The sequence below is a fragment of the Cololabis saira genome, chromosome 6, assembly GCF_033807715.1.
Source record: "Cololabis saira isolate AMF1-May2022 chromosome 6, fColSai1.1, whole genome shotgun sequence".
NCBI classification, from domain to species: Eukaryota; Metazoa; Chordata; class Actinopteri; order Beloniformes; family Belonidae; genus Cololabis; species Cololabis saira.
The window spans coordinates 38545218-38561984 of NC_084592.1; the positions used below are offsets into that span (position 1 = coordinate 38545218).

Here is a 16767-nt window from a genome sequence, read left to right on the forward strand (position 1 = left end):
TGGGTAGAAAGATCCCACGTAATGTGATGGGTGGATGGAAACATTCTCACTCAGAAACACACATTTCCATCAACCTCCTTTTATTCTGTTCGTGGGCCTGAAAGACACCCAAAATCCCGCTCCTCCACACCGACATCAAAACCGTAGTCCGACGAGAGTCATGTAGACAATAAGGTGACACTGAATGTGACAAACTGCGCCGGAGAGCGGTGAATCTGACCGGCTCTTTCGCCCTGCAGGTGGTGTTGAAGGTAGACGGTAAAGTTCACAGCGTAACTGTGCGAGACGTTCAGCTGAAGGAAGCGGGACAAGTCAAGCTGACCGCCAAAGACTTTGAAACCGACGCCAGGCTCATCGTCGGAGGTAAGACGCTGATCCTCCTGGACCCATGACGCCTGTCTAACACTTCGTCAGAACGTTGGGGTTTCTAAGTGTCATACAAGTTTTTGGGTTTGAGTTTATTCAACTGTGTTGGTTCTTCCTGGCGACGGTCTGAGGGCCAGTCGGGGACCGCTGACACAGCGCAGAAACTAAACTGCCGTGTGTTGCTTTGTTCGTTCAGAGCCGCCGGTAGAGTTCTCAAAGCCTCTGGAGGACCAGACGGTGGAGGAGGAGACCACTGCAACCCTCGAGTGCGAGGTGTCCAGAGAGAACGCAGAAGTACAATGGTTCATTGACGGACAGGATATCCGCAAAACCAAGAAGTATGAGATGATCGTTGATGGCTGCAAGAGAACGCTGCTTATCCACGACTGCACCCTGGACGACTCCAGGACCTACACTTGTGACGCCAAAGACTTCAAGACTTCCTGCTTCCTCAATGTGGAACGTGAGTGCAGCAGCAAGGCAGAAATGAGCCAATCATTAGATTAGAAGAGGCTGGCAGTAGTGATTTTAGAGCATCTCAGGGACCTTTAGAGGCTCTTTAAACACCAAAGCATCTCCTGAAGGTTTGGGGAGTAGATTTTTTTGATTAAGGAACTCTTTTAGGAGGAAAATTACTCAATGTTGATGCAAATTCATAAAGACTAATAAGGCGTGGTTTATGATGCAAGTCAGCTCACTCTCGTAGTATGCGCATCTTTACCCGTCAATTATTAGAAATGGCCACAGAAACCCACCAGTACAGACACAATGACTAAATGACTGGGCGGCTAGAAATCTAATTTCTTTGTGTTTACAGATCCACATGTGCAGTTTTCATCGCCACTCCATGACGTTGAGGTCAAAGAGAAGGAATCTGCCAGGTTTGAATGTGAAGTCTCCAGAGAGAACGCCAAAGTAAGCCCTCCTCCTCCGTGGCTCGTGGTCCACAAAAGCCCTCAGCCAAGCAGCATTCTGGGGATTTCTAGATTTTTAGCCCCTCAAACACCTCTTCTCTCTCATCTTTTCCAGGTCCGCTGGTTTAAGGACGGAAGTGAAATCAGGAAGGGGAAGAAATATGAAATAATCATCCAAGGCCGCCAGCACATCCTCATCATTCACAAGTCTGTGTTTGATGATGAGGCTGAATATGAGTGTGACGCAAAGACCTCCAAATCCTCCGGCATGCTTACTGTTGTCGGTAAGAATCAGAGACCCAAACTTTAAACTTCAGCAGATGTGCGTACCCCCATCTGGTCAGACGTGGTGTTATTGCCAGTGTCATTGACCAGAGTCTGTGGACCATCACAGATATCTGACCGGCTTTGTCTGCCCGTGTTCTTTGCAGAGGAGGAGACGAGGTTCACCAAGAACCTATCCAACGTGGAGGGGACGGAGACGGACAGCGTGAGGCTGATCTGCGAGGTCTCCAAACCCAGCGCTGACGTCAGATGGTACAAAGGAGAAGAGGAGCTGCCAGAGGGCGGCCGCTATGACCAGATTGTTGACGGAAAGAGGAGGATCCTCCTCATCCAGGACCTGAAAATGAGCGACGTTGGAGAGTACACCTGCCAGCTGAGCCCCAGCAACAAGACTTCTGGAAATCTGAAAATCAACGGTATGGATGTGAACGTACAGGTTCTTGAAGTGCATGGAACGTGCAGTAAAACCCGGGAACTGCAGTATTATCATCTGTTTATATCAGTCTTTGTACTTTCTAAACACAGACCGTATGGTGTTTCTTTTTGTTTATGTATATTTAAATGCACATTTGATCGGGTTAAACCAAATGCTCTAATGTTTTACCCAACCTTGACCCTTGACCTCTGTCAGAGGTAAGTGACACTCATGAGCGCGCTAAAACCTGACCGTCTGATCTCCCGCTGCAGAACTGGCTGCCGAATTCATCTCCAGACCTCAGAACCAGGAGGTGGTGGAGGGCCATAAGGCGGAGTTCAGCTGCACCGTCTCCAAGGACACTTTTGAAGTCAAATGGATAAAGGACAACGAGGAGCTGCAGGAAGGAGACAAATACCAGATGGTTAGTGACGGCAAGAGGCGGACTCTGGTCATCAAGGACTGTGAGCCCAAAGACGAGGGCGGCTACACAGTGGTGATCGGGACAACCAGAGCCAGCGCCGACCTCACTGTGCAAGGTAGGTCCCACCCACAGGCTCCCTTTGATTTTTAACAGCTAAATTCCTTGAAGAAATCTTTTTAATCCTGATACAAAACACATTTATATCAGTTGGATTCTACAAACACCAAATCAGAAAAACAACATTTACTTTGACCTTTATTTCTCTGCTGAGAGTATAAAGTGTTCCAGGTAACAGTAACTATCATGCAAAAAAAGGATCCTCATGTAAAGTTAATCTAGAAGCTGCATCATCATCCCTGAGCTCAGAGGCATCTGGGATGGACCTTCATGGAGAGGAAACGACTGGTCAAATACAACGAAAAACACACGAGCTGTGTGTGTTCTGGTCCAAAGACCAAAGTACCATCCAGACTTTGTGCTTGGAAAAGTGTATTTCTGCTTCTGTGGTGGCAGCACGGATGCAAAGAAGTACACAGAGGTTCAGAGCAGCTTATACTGCCTTCAGAACCCTGTGTTTTCCTTTTTCACAATGCAAAGTTACCCTCTGCCAAAGAAAACGGTCCTGGACCCACTTTAGGCTGTGAACACTGAAACATCAGTGTAAAGACTGCAAAAGGTATGTTCGTTAACATCTGTGTGTTTTGTGCAGAGAAACTGAGGATCATCACTCCTCTGAAGGACATGGAAGGTCAAGAGGGCCATGAGGTGGTCCTGAACTGCGAGGTGAACGACGAGGCCGCCAAGGCCAAGTGGCTGAAGAACGACGAGACGCTGTTTGAAAGCGGCAAGCACGTGATGGTCCAGAGGGACAACGTCTTCTCGCTCCGAATCAAAGAGGCTCAGAAGGGCGACGAGGCCAACTACTGCATCAACCTGACCAATCACAGAGGAGAGCATGTCAAAAGCTCCTGCAACCTCACTGTCAAAGGTGGGTGGGTCGGAGGAGCTTCCTATTTACATCCACGGTAACACCAGAACTGAGTATGTTATAATCATTCAGGATTGATGACATTTTAACTCTGTGTTGTTCAGAGGAGAGTCTGAAGATCGTGGTTCCTCTGGAGGACATCGACACCCAGGAGAAAAAGACAATCAGCTTCTCCTGTAAGGTCAACCGGCCCAATGCGACGCTGAAGTGGATGAAGGCCGGTGAGGAGATCAGCCTCAGCAAACGCATCGTCTACAGAGTTGACAAAGACAAGCACACGCTGACCATTAAAGACTGCACGCTGGCCGACGAGGGCGAGTACACCGCCGTGGCCGGAGACAACAAGTCCGCTGCGGAGCTGATTATCAGCGAGGCGCCGACCGACTTCGGCGTGCACCTTAAGGACCAGACCATCGTAGAGTTTGAGGACGCAGAGTTCACCTGCAAGTTGACCAAAGAGAAAGCTGAAGTCAAGTGGTACAGGAATGGACGCGAGATCAGAGAAGGACCCAGGTACGTCAAACTGGACTCTTCTAGTCTGTTCATTGTTGTTATTGTGACAGGATAAGAACCAGTAGCATCAGTCTGAATCCCCCCACGACAACACCAACACAATAACCTGCCGCTTCTTCTCCCAGATACACGTTTTCGAGAGATGGAAAGAACTGCACTTTGCTTATCAAAGAGTGCAGACCCGATGACGAATGTGAATATGCCTGCGGTGTGGACGAGAAGAAGTCCAGAGCCAGGCTCTTTGTTGAAGGTGAGGATTCCTCCAATCCCACAACCGGCGGCGTCCAGTTCTGTCCCCTTTTCAAACTTAACCTCCATGAACCTTTGTCCGTCCCGCAGAGATCCCAGTGGAGATCGTCCGGCCGCCTCAGGACGTGTTCGATCCTCCAGGCTCGGACATCGTGTTCGAGGTGGAGCTCAACAAGGACCGACAGGAGGTGAAGTGGCTGAGGAACAACATGACGGTCGTCCAGGGAGACAAGTACCAGATGATGAGTGAAGGGAAGCTCCACAGACTGCAGGTCTGCGAGATCAGGCCCAGAGATCAGGGGGAGTACAGAATCATCGTCAAAGACAAGGACGCCAAAGCCAAGCTGGAGCTGGCAGGTGAGAGCTGAGAAAGAAAGAAGAAGGGTCCTCACCTTTCAGCAATCCTCTGTCCATAAAAACATGAGGACGTTTTCCAGACCGATGTTAATATTGAACTTGATTGCAAGGAGTCACTAGGTATCATTACCAGAGTAAAAATGAAGCAAAGGCATTAAAGTTAATATTTTACCCCCAAAATGTGACCTTATCTGCAGGTCTTGTCTGTATGCTTTAGAGAAAAACCTTTGACCAAGATGAGTGGATGCTCACCTCTGTCTATGAAACTCGTGAGCACAGAAATCTCATCAGAAAGCCGGACCTTCTTCCTCCAGACTATATTCAGGACAAATATGAAATTAAAACACGGCACACAAGTTTGTGCTGTTGTGTAGATGTCTTCAGAACTGTTTTGTGTCTGACAGCATCTCCTCTCCTCCCTGTCCTCTTCCAGCTGGACCTCAAATAAAGACCACCGACCAGAGCTACATCATAGACGCAGGGAAGCCCATCGTCATGGCCGTCCCCTACACTGCCTACCCAGTGGCCGAGGCAGACTGGTTGTATGACAACCAGAGTCTGTCCAAAGACCACATCCACACCTCCGCCGACCGCACAGAGTACCAGCTCACGGACCCCAAGAAGTCCGACCAGGGCCGCTACAAGATCATCATCAAGAACAAACATGGAGAAGGAGAAGCCTTCATCAACCTGGAAGTCATTGGTGAGTTTACATGCTGGAAAGGGCAGGTACACTAATGGTCATTTCAGTTAACCTCCAGTGAGGAAATGTCATGTAAAGGCAACAACCACAACCAAGATTTAATAATGGTTGTAGAAGCCAAGCCAACGCTTTAAGCCACTGAGGTGTATTTCGACGGAAGAACCTTTTTGACGCGCTTACTTTAATTATGCCAGGTGCATGATGAATGAATGTCCATTTCAACTTTCTTTGCGATGCACAATATTCCTTTATTTTACACTCGCGTAGTTCAGTTTTCCAGTTACATACAAACATCAGCCTGGTACTGCATGTCAATCCGTGCGTACATGCGTGCGTGCGGTCGAAAACTGTTTCCTCCTGCCAGTCGGAAACACACCTGTTGAGCCATCAAAGGTTCACGGACTAAATAGGTTTTGCCATCACACATCAGCCAATCAGCACCTTGTAATCTGCTCTTACAATGGTTTTAGAGTGTTAAAAAAACAGTAAAGAATCAACCAGTCTCAGGGGGTTGAAACTTTGAGATGAGGAAACAGTCAGGGAACTGGTCCCTCCACTTGTTCTCAACACTTTGTGTAATGTCCCAAGGTGGTGGTAATTAGCTCGATAGGGACATTAACATGTGTATACCCAAAAATGAAAGAGATGGAAACTGACAAATGGGTAAAGTGAACAGAAAAGACTTGTTTATTAACTACAGCAACTGAAAATCCAACAACACAAAAGGTTAAGGGAAGGGACTGGTGGTGCCAAATAAAGAGTTCAATCAAACAATGCTATTCTAATTGTAGTCAATAAAATCTAACCTACTTAGCCAAAACAAAACTTCCTACTCCACCTAAAAAAAGAAGTTACAACATGTGGCACTCACCTCTAACCTGGTGTATATAACAGAAAGTTACCTACGTGATGCTAGGTGTACAGGGTACCCCATCTTACCCTGTCCCTTCTCCGTAAGGAACTGAGTGAAAAAGATAGCAACTGAAAATGTACTGCTTGGGAAGTTCAACTGAGGTCTGAACAAACTAAGAACTGAACAAACTACTTAGACTGTTGGCTGTTTGGAGCACAGGAGGGTTGCAGCTGGAGGAGAAGAGCCTGATGGTTAGGACACAGGCTTTATATATTGTGACGAGCTGAGATGATTGGTGGGACCGCTGAGTGGTGGCCCAAACGGTGGAGAGAGGTGGAACCGAGTGGAGGGAATGGGCTGGACCTGCGAGTATGGGACAGAAATGGAGGGAGAAAGAGAGGAGCAGGAGCAAAGAGGAGAAAACACCAAACTGCCCCCCCCATACTAGTACACGTAACACTTTGTCATCCATGTTAACTGAAAACAGCTCAGTGTTTAAGCCGACAGGATCAAAAATACTGCAACTTATACAAAGACTGGATATTAGAACATCTCACGACAAATGGAAGTAATTAAAACAGACCTTTGGATATAATCATATGAATCAGAAGTCTGTTGTAGTAAGACTTTACAATTGTTTTTGGCAGATGTCCCTGGACCTGTGAAGAACCTGCAGGTGGTCGACACCGCCGACGGTGAGGTCAGCCTGGCATGGGAAGAGCCTGAGAGTGACGGTGGCAGCAAAGTCATCGCCTATGTGTTGGAGAGACGGGATGTCAAGCGAAAGACTTGGACACTGGTCACCGACCACGCAGAGAGTCCAGAATACACAGTGACTGGACTGCATAAGGATTCCTTTTACCTGTTCAGAGTGTGTGCCCGAAACCGGGTGGGCAGTGGACCCCTCGTTGAGACGGATAAAGCTGTGCAAGCCAAGAACAAGTTTGGTAAGATTTCCTGTGAAAGTAATATGCATTGTATTGTATTATCATTATGGACCACATGAGGCAACTTTGCTGTACTTTAAGTAATTACAATGCTTATAAGATCTCAATGAGGCATCATCAAATGTAACCATGAGTTCCTGCTGAAACAATTACTTCAGCCGATGGCAGGTACTTATTAACGTTTAACTGGTTTGCAGATTAAAATGAATTAATTACAAATTAAATTCCCTTCTGGGATTAATGTTTTTTTTTTTTTAAGCTGCTAATTATTTTGGACCCTTGAGTCTCACGATACTTCAAATATAGACTGTCCTATAGATTTAATTTATTAACAGATGAATAATAATTCAAAATAATAGAAGAAATGAGAATAGAGTGGTTTAATAATAGAGATGTGTGGTAGATCAAATTTGATTTGACATGTTTTTATATTCAGTGATGTTTGAACTGCTCAGTTTAGTAAACTGTCTTTTATTTATTAATTTTCAGATGTTCCGGATGCACCTTTGAATGTCATTGTGGGAAATGTCAGCAAGTTTGGCTGCACTGTCTCCTGGGAGACTCCCGAATCGGACGGAGGCTCTCCAATCACTTCTTACATTATCGAGCTGCGTGACAGGACGTCGGTGAAGTGGACGCCCGTCCAGGTGGCGAAGCCCGACGAGCTCAGCGCCATCATCAACGACGTCATTGAGAACAAAGAGTACATCTTCAGAGTCAGGGCTGAGAACAAAGCTGGTGTCGGCAAGCCCAGTGCTGCTTCACAGCCTGTCAAGATCATGGATCCCATCGGTTAGTGATCGAAGCATTCCCACATTTACTCCTTATTTTCCAATCACCATTGACAAATGTTCAATGAGAATTATTTTCTCTGCCACAACTTGAGAGGTTCAAGTTAATTAAAGGAAAATGGATTTCCTGCAAAAAATGAAGCGAATGTGACTCATATTTGGCAATTAGACAGTCAAACATAAAACCTGCAGTTCATTCAGTCATATTCCTCCACACAGAACCACCTTACTCGCAGTATCTGCTTTTTTCACATGTGTGATTTTGTTTCTGTGCCCTACAGAACGTCCCAGTCCCCCTCTGAACCTGACCTGGCAGGACCAGAACAAGAACTCAGTGGAGCTTAGCTGGGAGACTCCTCTCAAGAATGGAGGTAGCGCGATCACCGGATACATCATTGAACGCTGCGAGGACGGAGCCGACAAGTGGCTGCGCTGCAACGCTCGCCTCTGCCCCGACCTACACTACAAGGTGCAGAAAACCGCCCAAATCCATCCTGTTGCCTTGCTCTCACTTTCGTATGTATAAATGTCTCACCTTTACTTTTTGCTCCAGGTGTCTGGCCTGAAATACGGAACCAAGTACAACTACAGAGTGTTTGCTGAGAACGCTGCCGGCGTCTCTGACCCGTCCAACATCATCGGACCTCTGCTGGCTGATGATGCACATGGTGAGACATACTTGGAAAGGAAGGGACATCTGCAGTGCAGATTCAATGTACTCTCATGGTCTCAGTTCTCATTCTTCTTCTCCTCTCCAGTCGGCCCGAGCTTTGACCTTAGCGGTTTCAGGGACGGCCTCGAGGTGATCGTCCCTCATCCTCTGACTATCAGAGTCCCCATTTCCGGCTATCCAATTCCCACAGCCAAGTGGACTGTGGGTGACAAGGAGATGACCACCGCAGATGAGCGGGTGTCCCTGATGACCAAATCAACGTTCACAGAACTAAGTGTCGCGCCCAGCGTTCGCCCAGACAAAGGCATCTACGTCCTGCATCTAGAGAACGACGTCACAAGCGTCTCAGGAGAGATTGAGGTCAACGTCATTGGTACGCCATGAAGACTGATCCAGTTTTAAAACCACTTTAAATCTTTGGGTGGAATTATGGTACCATTTTCACGTTGTTTGTGTCTGCAGCGGCACCTAGCGCTCCCAAGGACTTCAAGGTCCTGGAGGTGACCCGGCAGCACGTCCACCTGACCTGGGAGGCTCCCGAGCATGACGGAGGAAGTCCTCTGACCGGGTACCAGGTGGAGAAACGGGACATGTCCCGCAAGACCTGGGTCAAGGTATTACATAGTCTGCATTTCAAACATCTGGCCAATGACCAATAACATGGTCTTCTTAGAAATGTCCTCAACAGTAAAAGCGATCATTTAAAGGGGACCTATTATGAAAAACACGTTTTTTCTTGTTTTAACATATATAAAGTGTTCTCCCCTCACCCTGCCAGCACAGGGGAGACAAAATACCATGAATTTCTGCAAGCTCTCTGACCCCCGCCGGACAGAGTCCCCCAGTGTCACGTGATTTTTTTTGAGCCGATTAAAATCTGCTCCCGTCGTGACGTCACGACGGGAGTAGATTTCCAGAGGTTCAGCCTCCGCTGCTGAAACCACGCCCACAACCAGCTCTCTCCGCTGCTGGAGCGGTCCATCCTTCAGCCAGTCGGACGCGGCGCCGCGGCGGAGCGGATCCGGGTTAAATCATCCAGGTTCCCGGGTGGTCTGGGAGCTGGGTCCTCGGGGGTCTGTCCCAGGCTGGACCAGCTTCACCCTCCGAGATTTTTAGGCAAATCTGTCGGTTTGATCCCCGGTAACGGGAGATGCGCCGCGGATGCGCCCCGGAACCGCTCTGTGCGCCCGCCGTGCGGTTGCGGCGCCTGTCGCGCAGCATCCGCCGGGCAGATCCGGCGGAAATTCCGCTGGTCGGTCCCCGGGAGTCCCTGCTACCAGTCCAGGCGGGTTCCTGCGGTCCCGGCCGGTCGGAACCGGTCAGATTCCCCCGTTAAAGCCGCGGTGATCCGCGCTGCTCCAGCAGCGCTGCTCCCGGGCACTCGGCGTGGCTCCGGGGCAGCGTTCCGCATCCGCCGGGTAGATCCGGCTTAAATAGTGCATAAATGTTATTTATATACAACTCATATTTTATTTTTTTAACAATAAAGTTTCCATTTGTGAAAATTCAGTGTTGTATTTATTTACAGGCTCGGGCTGCTCTGGCGGAGCGAGGTTTATGCTCCTCCCCTGCTACACGTCATTCAGGGAGCCAATCAGCACAGAGCCTCATTATCATACCCCCCCTTCCCTAAAAATGAGGCGCAGAAAAAGAGGTTAGAAGCGGTAAAACTAGTGACAGGGCCCACAGGCTGGATTTCTGATTTATGTAGAAAAAATAAGCTTTAGATTGTTTTTAAGACATTCAAGGCCTGTTTAAAATATACATTAAATGCCATAATAGGTCACCTTTAAAGTAACGGTCACTGTTAATTAAGATTATATTTTTAATAATAAAAAAGACAATGAAGCCAGTCATGTGAGGAAGTTTCAGTGCAAGTTAAGAAATCTGTGATTATGCTATCAAACCATCTCCCAGGTGGCCTCAGGGATCCAGGATCTGGAGTTCACCGTGACCGATGTGGTTGAAGGGAAAGAGTACCTGTTCAGAGTCACCGCCTGCAACAAGTGTGGACCTGGAGAGCCGGCGTACATCGACGAGCCAGTCAACATCTCCTCTCCAGCCAGTAAGTCAGAGAAGCAGTTCAGTTGTCTCATGTTTTTAATTATTATTCCTATAAAGTGATGAGGAGGAGGAAGAGGAGGAGGTGGATGAATATATGCTTCTCTTTGTTGGCAGATCTCCTTTGACACCTGAGTTAAAGTAACTTGTCTCAACAGTGTGGTCTCCTCCACCTGCTGGAGCTCCAGTCAGGACACATATTTTGTATTTTGAGTTAGTAACTTTGTCTAACTTTGTCAAATCTCCCTCCAGCTGTCCCAGACCCCCCAGAGAACCTGAAGTGGAGAGACAAGTCCGCCAGTGGCATCTTCCTGACCTGGGAACCGCCCAAGTACGACGGCGGCACCGGCATCCGAGGCTACAACGTGGAACGCCTCCAGAGAGGAATGGATAAGTGGGAGCCGTGCGGAGACATGGTGCCCGAGCTGAAGTGCCCGGTGACGGGTCTCACCGAGGGCCAGTGGTACTCATACAGAGTCCGAGCCCTGAACCGACTCGGAGCCAGCCAGCCCTGCAAGCCCACTGATGAGATCCAGGCTGTTGATCCTAAAGGTATCCTTAACGACCAGAAATCTCTCCCACTTCACTGAATAAGGACTTAAAAAAAACATTAAAAACTGCCACAGGACTGTTTCAGACCCAGCACCAGATTCAGTTTCCTACTGAGTATCATGTATAAGACTCTGACATCTGCTCATTCATCTTGCCCTCACAGAACCTCCAGAGATTCTTCTGGATGCCAAGCTGCTGGCTGGCCTGACCGCCAAAGCCGGCAGTAAGATTGAACTTCCTGCAGAGGTGATGGGCAAGCCAGAGCCCCGTGTGAAGTGGACAAAGGCCGACCTGGTCCTCAAACCGGACGACAGGGTGTCTATCGACACCACACCAGGACAATCCACCGTAACCATCACCAAGACCAAGAGAGACGATTCCTCCACCTACATCATTGAGGCCACCAACAGCAGCGGCCGTGCCACCGCCACAGTGGACGTCAACATCCTTGGTGAGACCAGTGGACAGCAGAGAGAAGGTACCGTCTCTTAGTTTCTGCAGAGTTACATGTCAAACGTTTTCTCATAAACAGACAAACCCGGTCCTCCTGCTGCCTTCGACATTTCCGAGATCACCAACGAGACCTGCTTCCTGGCCTGGAATCCTCCTCGTGACGACGGTGGCTCCAAAGTCACCAACTACATCGTGGAGCGCAGAGGTGCTGACAGCGAGATATGGCACCGGCTGTCCTCCACTGTGAAACAGACCACCTACAAAGCCGTGGATCTGGTCAAGTTCAAGAACTACATCTTCCGAGTGTTTGCTGAGAACCAGTTTGGTGTCGGCCCACCTTCTGAACACCCACCCATCACCGCCAGATACCCCTTCGGTAGGTTTGATGTCCTTGTGACGACTGAGATAATGATGCTTAGAGCAGAGGGTCTCTGTAGTTGGGTCTGATGAGATTTTATGGAGGTTGTTCAGGTTTGGGAAGGTCTTGTGAATCTTTTCTCGGTATCAGACATTTGAGGGATGCATCTTTGAGGTAAAGAACAATCCAATTTGAGGACTCTGCTGTGTCTGATCTGACACCGTTTGTTTCGTCTTCAGACACCCCCGGAGCCCCCTACAAGCTGGAACCCTCAGATATTGCCAAGGACTCTGTGACTTTGAACTGGTACGAGCCAGATGAGGACGGAGGAAGCCCCATCACAGGATACTGGGTGGAGAGATACGAGCCGGACCATGACAAGTGGATCCGATGCAACAAGCTGCCCATTAAAGACACCAACTTCAGGTGAGTCCTGGCGCTTGAGTTGACTTCAACGCCGAGCTTCTTTGGTGAGTTTCTAAGTATTGATGTAACACATTTGTCTCTGCAGAGTCAAGGGTCTCCCTACCAGAAAGAAGTACAAGTTCAGAGTCCTTGCAGAGAATTTGGCTGGAGCTGGAAAGCCTAGCAAGGAGACAGATCAAATCCTTGTCAAAGATCCTATTGGTAACAATGTGTTTTTCATCTCACATCTGTTGTGTTCGAGCAGTGAAAACCCTCTCAGGATGATAAATCCGTCATGGTTGCCCCTCTTCTAGATCCTCCATGGCCTCCTGGTAAACCCACAGTGAAGGACGTCGCCAAGACCTCCTGCTTCGTGCATTGGACTAAACCCGAGCACGACGGCGGAGCGAAGATCGAGAGCTATGTGATCGAGATGCTGAAAAGCGGAACAATGGACTGGATCCGTGTGGCAGAGAACATCGGCCCCCTGGAGTATTTCCTGAAGGGCCTGATGGAGAAACAGGAGTACTCGTTCAGGGTGCGAGCCGTTAACGTGGCTGGTGAAAGCGAACCCAGCGAGCCCAGCGACCCTGTGCTCTGCAAAGAGAGACTCAGTAAGAAATATGGAGCTGATGAAACTAGCAGCATAACGATTTGATTTACAATTCAAGTAAAAAAATATTTGATGATTACAACATAAGGAAGTCTTTGTTTTTTTTTTCAACCTCCCCAGACCCTCCTATGGCCCCTCGCTGGTTGGAGGTTACCAGCATCAGCAGGAACAGTGCCGACCTGAAGTGGACGGCCCCCGAGCGTGACGGAGGATCGCCCATCACCAACTACGTGGTGGAGAAGCGCGACGCCCGGCGCAAAGGCTGGCAGACCGTGGACACCACGGTCAAGGAGCTCAAGTACACGGTGACACCGCTCAACGACGGATCTCTGTATGTGTTCCGCGTGGCCGCGGAGAACGCAGTGGGTGTCGGGCCGTTCTGTGAGCTCGAGGACTCCGTGCTGGCCAAAGACACTTTCAGTACGTAGGGCAGGAGCTAAGTTAAAGTTAAAGCAGGGAGCTGAGACCCAGTATCAATGCTGATGAGCTTATTCCTGTTGCAGCAACTCCTGGACCACCTTACTCGCTCGCTGTCACCGCTGTGAGCAAGAGATACGTGGACCTGCAGTGGGAGGCGCCTCAGAAAGACGGGGGCAGACCTATCTTGAAGTGAGTCTCCTTTTTTCACCTTTTCTGGCAAAAACCACAGAAACAAAAATGTTTTTATTATTATTTTATGTCATTCATGTTAGTATTTTGTATTCCCAATACATATACGCCGCATCGTGCAGAGCTTAGCAACTAGCAATTTTTTTAAATCATTATTATTTAAAAATACACAAAAAAAACATCCGATGACAGTGAGTCTTTTTTGTGAGTTTTAGTACAAGCTCATACAAAATTAAAAAAAAGCTTCTGTAAGATCCCTGATGATGTCTTTCCCTCTTGGCATTGTGTTAATACACGCTTGAACGCTCCAGACCAGCAAACAAACCAAACGATTGCTTTTATAATACAGTAGGTGCACACACCTGCCGACGATCGGTTGATCAAAGTTCACTCAAAGGTCGGTGCCGAAGGTCGCGTCATTTATCAGCGGTGGTTTTTGCCTCTTTCACATGGCTTTTATTCGGTTTTTACCTCAATCAAACAGGAATAACAGTGACCGTAAGCACTATACAGGTCAAGACGTTAACAGCAAGTTTTGTTCTCGTTCCTTGTGCCTCTTTACTCCAGTTATGTGATTGAGAAGAAGGAGCGGCTCGGAACCCGCTGGGTGAAATGTGGAAAGACTTCGGGTCCAGACTGTAAGTACAAAGTAACAGACGTCATCGAGGGAACGGAGGTTCAGTTCCAGGTCTCTGCTGAGAACGAGGCTGGAACCGGACACGCCAGCGAACCCACCGAGATCCTCACCATCGAGGATCCCACAGGTTGGTTCACCGACAAGCCGAGGAACCCGCTACACACCGGCGGTCTGTTTTCCACAGAGAGTGAAAAAGTTTGTCCTGTCGCCTTCAGGCGTCCCGTCCCCGCCCATTGAGCTGCATGTAACCGGTGCCAGCCGAGACTTCCTGTCAATCGCCTGGAAGCCTCCTCTGCGAGACGGCGGCTCCCCCATCCGCGGCTACCACATCGAGATGTGCGAGGCCGGGACACAGAAGTGGATGAGGGTCAACTCTCGTCCAGTGAAGGAGCTGAAGTTCCGCGTGGAGGAGGGCGTGGTGCCCGAGAAGGAGTACGTTCTCAGAGTGAGGGCCATCAATTCCATCGGAGAGAGCGAGCCCTCTGACATCTCCGAAAATGTGTTCGCCAAGGACTCCGACTGTAAGGGCACGGCATGTGCTTGTTTGTCCTAAAAGAGCCTGTTTCCTGCACAAAACCACCTCGCGTAAGCCATCAGGCGTAAGATCTGCATTTGTGCGGTTTCAGGTAACCCAACGCTGGAGTTCCAGACTCTGGACCTGATTGTTGTAGAAACAGAGAAGCTTCACATCCCAGTTCCCTTCAGAGCTGTCCCATCCCCCAAGATCACCTGGCACAAAGATGGCAAGGAGCTGAAGGCGGATGAGCGTGTCGGTTTCAGGTCAGAACGCCACGTCGATGAACACGTAATCTCAGTAGCCCATAGGGCTGGGCGATATGGACCAAAAGTCATATCTCGATATTTTCTAGCTAAATGGCGATACTCGATATATATCTCGATATTTTTTCTGTGCCTTAATTGGGGTTTCCCCCAAAGCATTATAGCATAGCATCTCTGTTAGCTTCATTTTTTTCTGAGGCAAACCCTTAAAAAACAGTCAGTTTTAATACAATGCCTCGTGCCAAATGTCACACAGGTTCCTTTATTAACAGAGGTCTGCACAATATCAAAATGTATAAAACAAATGAAATAAAAATAAACTGCCTGCATATATAGAATAAAAATGCTTCTTGAATAAAATAAAACAAATATCCCTTTCCTGCATAACAATTAAATTAAAATACACTGTGCAATTAATACAATGTAGACAGTAACAGGCAGACTTTTCAGACAGTTGTGCAAATAACAAAACATTTGTGCAAATCTCAAATAAAACATTCAAGTCAATTTGTCACAAAATAAGCTATATAAAAATCATTAAAAAAAAAAATGTAAAAAAAAAAAAAAAAATGTTTTTTTTTTTTTAAATCGATATAAACGATATTGTCTCGTACCATATCGTGTTTGAAAATATATTGATATATATTAAAATCTCGATATATCGCCCAGCCCTAGTAGCCCATCATCTGAAGACGGGGTTCCATCCGCTTTGGGGGGCCAATTGACTCGTTTCCTCGGTGTATGTGAGCAGCAGTGGCTGATGGGATTGTTTGTACTTAACAGGAAGGAGTACCTGTCCTGTCACCTGGAAGTGGACAGCAGCGTCCACCCTGATGCTGGAGTCTACAAGGTGACTCTGGAGAACAAGCTGGGGAGCGCCAGTGCCACCATCAACGTCAAAGTCATCGGTGTGTGTCGGACAGGAAACAGCTCTCATCTCATGGTCATGCCGTCGCTGATGTCTAATACCAACTTTTTAACCCGTCTCCCGGTCCTCAGGTCTTCCCGGCCCTTGCAAGGAGATTGTGGCCTCTGAGATCACAAAGAGCTCCTGTAAAGTGTCCTGGGATCCTCCAGATTACGATGGCGGCAGCCCCATTCTTCACTACGTCCTGCAGGTCTGAGACGGCGGCGAGATCTCATCCCCGACTGTGACATCTGAATTCCACAAACTCACTTTTCTTTTGTTCCCCGTCTGTTTTTCGTTTTGTTTCGGCGTCTTGCAGCGGCGCGAGGCTGGCAGGAGGACATACGTCAACGTGATGTCTGGAGAGAACAAGGTGAGCTGGCCCATCAAAGACCTCATTGCCAACGGAGAGTACTACTTCAGAGTCCAGCCCGTCAACAAGATCGGAGGAGGAGAGTTCATCGAACTCCGCAATCCGGTCATTGCAGAGGATCAGAAGCGTAAGAGAACATTTCCTCCAAAATGCTTGGAAATAGATGCAATGTTTTTTGTTAAAGTCCTCGTTGTCCTCGCTCTCTGGAAGCTGGACGCTAACTGAAGTGTTACTTAGGGGTGGGTATTGGGAAGGACCTCCGCATTACGATACTTGAGCTACGATACGATACACATTGCGATATCCCGATTATGCGATATCCCGATTATTATATTCTACATAGTTCACCGAAAAATTTAAAAATGCATTACACATCTTAAAATCCAAGTTGTATATATGTACATCAGATGATAGTGATGGATCTTAAAATCCGAGTTGCACGTTCATCAGATTATAATGACAATTCATGGGACAAACTGAGTCAAAACAATGTTTTATTATAACTATACAAGCTAAAGTTAAGACATATTTGTATATGTTT

At 48.0% G+C, this 16767-nt stretch overlaps 1 protein-coding gene across 1 annotated transcript in view; it reads left to right on the top strand.

Annotated features, from left to right (window-relative positions):
- Nucleotides 1-16767, top strand: part of ttn.2 (titin, tandem duplicate 2) — a 201301-nt gene that overhangs the window by 106322 nt on the left and 78212 nt on the right. The window contains exons 123-154 of the mRNA XM_061722952.1: nucleotides 240-363; nucleotides 563-829; nucleotides 1184-1281; nucleotides 1396-1564; nucleotides 1712-1981; nucleotides 2253-2519; nucleotides 3114-3392; nucleotides 3497-3905; nucleotides 4031-4155; nucleotides 4245-4511; nucleotides 4945-5214; nucleotides 6715-7014; nucleotides 7504-7806; nucleotides 8087-8274; nucleotides 8359-8473; nucleotides 8564-8851; nucleotides 8941-9092; nucleotides 10396-10543; nucleotides 10792-11091; nucleotides 11255-11542; nucleotides 11624-11920; nucleotides 12142-12328; nucleotides 12414-12529; nucleotides 12622-12921; nucleotides 13041-13340; nucleotides 13424-13529; nucleotides 14097-14293; nucleotides 14382-14687; nucleotides 14793-14946; nucleotides 15730-15854; nucleotides 15946-16064; nucleotides 16173-16353. Coding sequence (XP_061578936.1) covers nucleotides 240-363; nucleotides 563-829; nucleotides 1184-1281; nucleotides 1396-1564; nucleotides 1712-1981; nucleotides 2253-2519; nucleotides 3114-3392; nucleotides 3497-3905; nucleotides 4031-4155; nucleotides 4245-4511; nucleotides 4945-5214; nucleotides 6715-7014; nucleotides 7504-7806; nucleotides 8087-8274; nucleotides 8359-8473; nucleotides 8564-8851; nucleotides 8941-9092; nucleotides 10396-10543; nucleotides 10792-11091; nucleotides 11255-11542; nucleotides 11624-11920; nucleotides 12142-12328; nucleotides 12414-12529; nucleotides 12622-12921; nucleotides 13041-13340; nucleotides 13424-13529; nucleotides 14097-14293; nucleotides 14382-14687; nucleotides 14793-14946; nucleotides 15730-15854; nucleotides 15946-16064; nucleotides 16173-16353 — 7015 coding nt within the window. The remainder of the gene's footprint in view (nucleotides 1-239; nucleotides 364-562; nucleotides 830-1183; nucleotides 1282-1395; nucleotides 1565-1711; nucleotides 1982-2252; nucleotides 2520-3113; nucleotides 3393-3496; nucleotides 3906-4030; nucleotides 4156-4244; nucleotides 4512-4944; nucleotides 5215-6714; nucleotides 7015-7503; nucleotides 7807-8086; nucleotides 8275-8358; nucleotides 8474-8563; nucleotides 8852-8940; nucleotides 9093-10395; nucleotides 10544-10791; nucleotides 11092-11254; nucleotides 11543-11623; nucleotides 11921-12141; nucleotides 12329-12413; nucleotides 12530-12621; nucleotides 12922-13040; nucleotides 13341-13423; nucleotides 13530-14096; nucleotides 14294-14381; nucleotides 14688-14792; nucleotides 14947-15729; nucleotides 15855-15945; nucleotides 16065-16172; nucleotides 16354-16767) is intronic.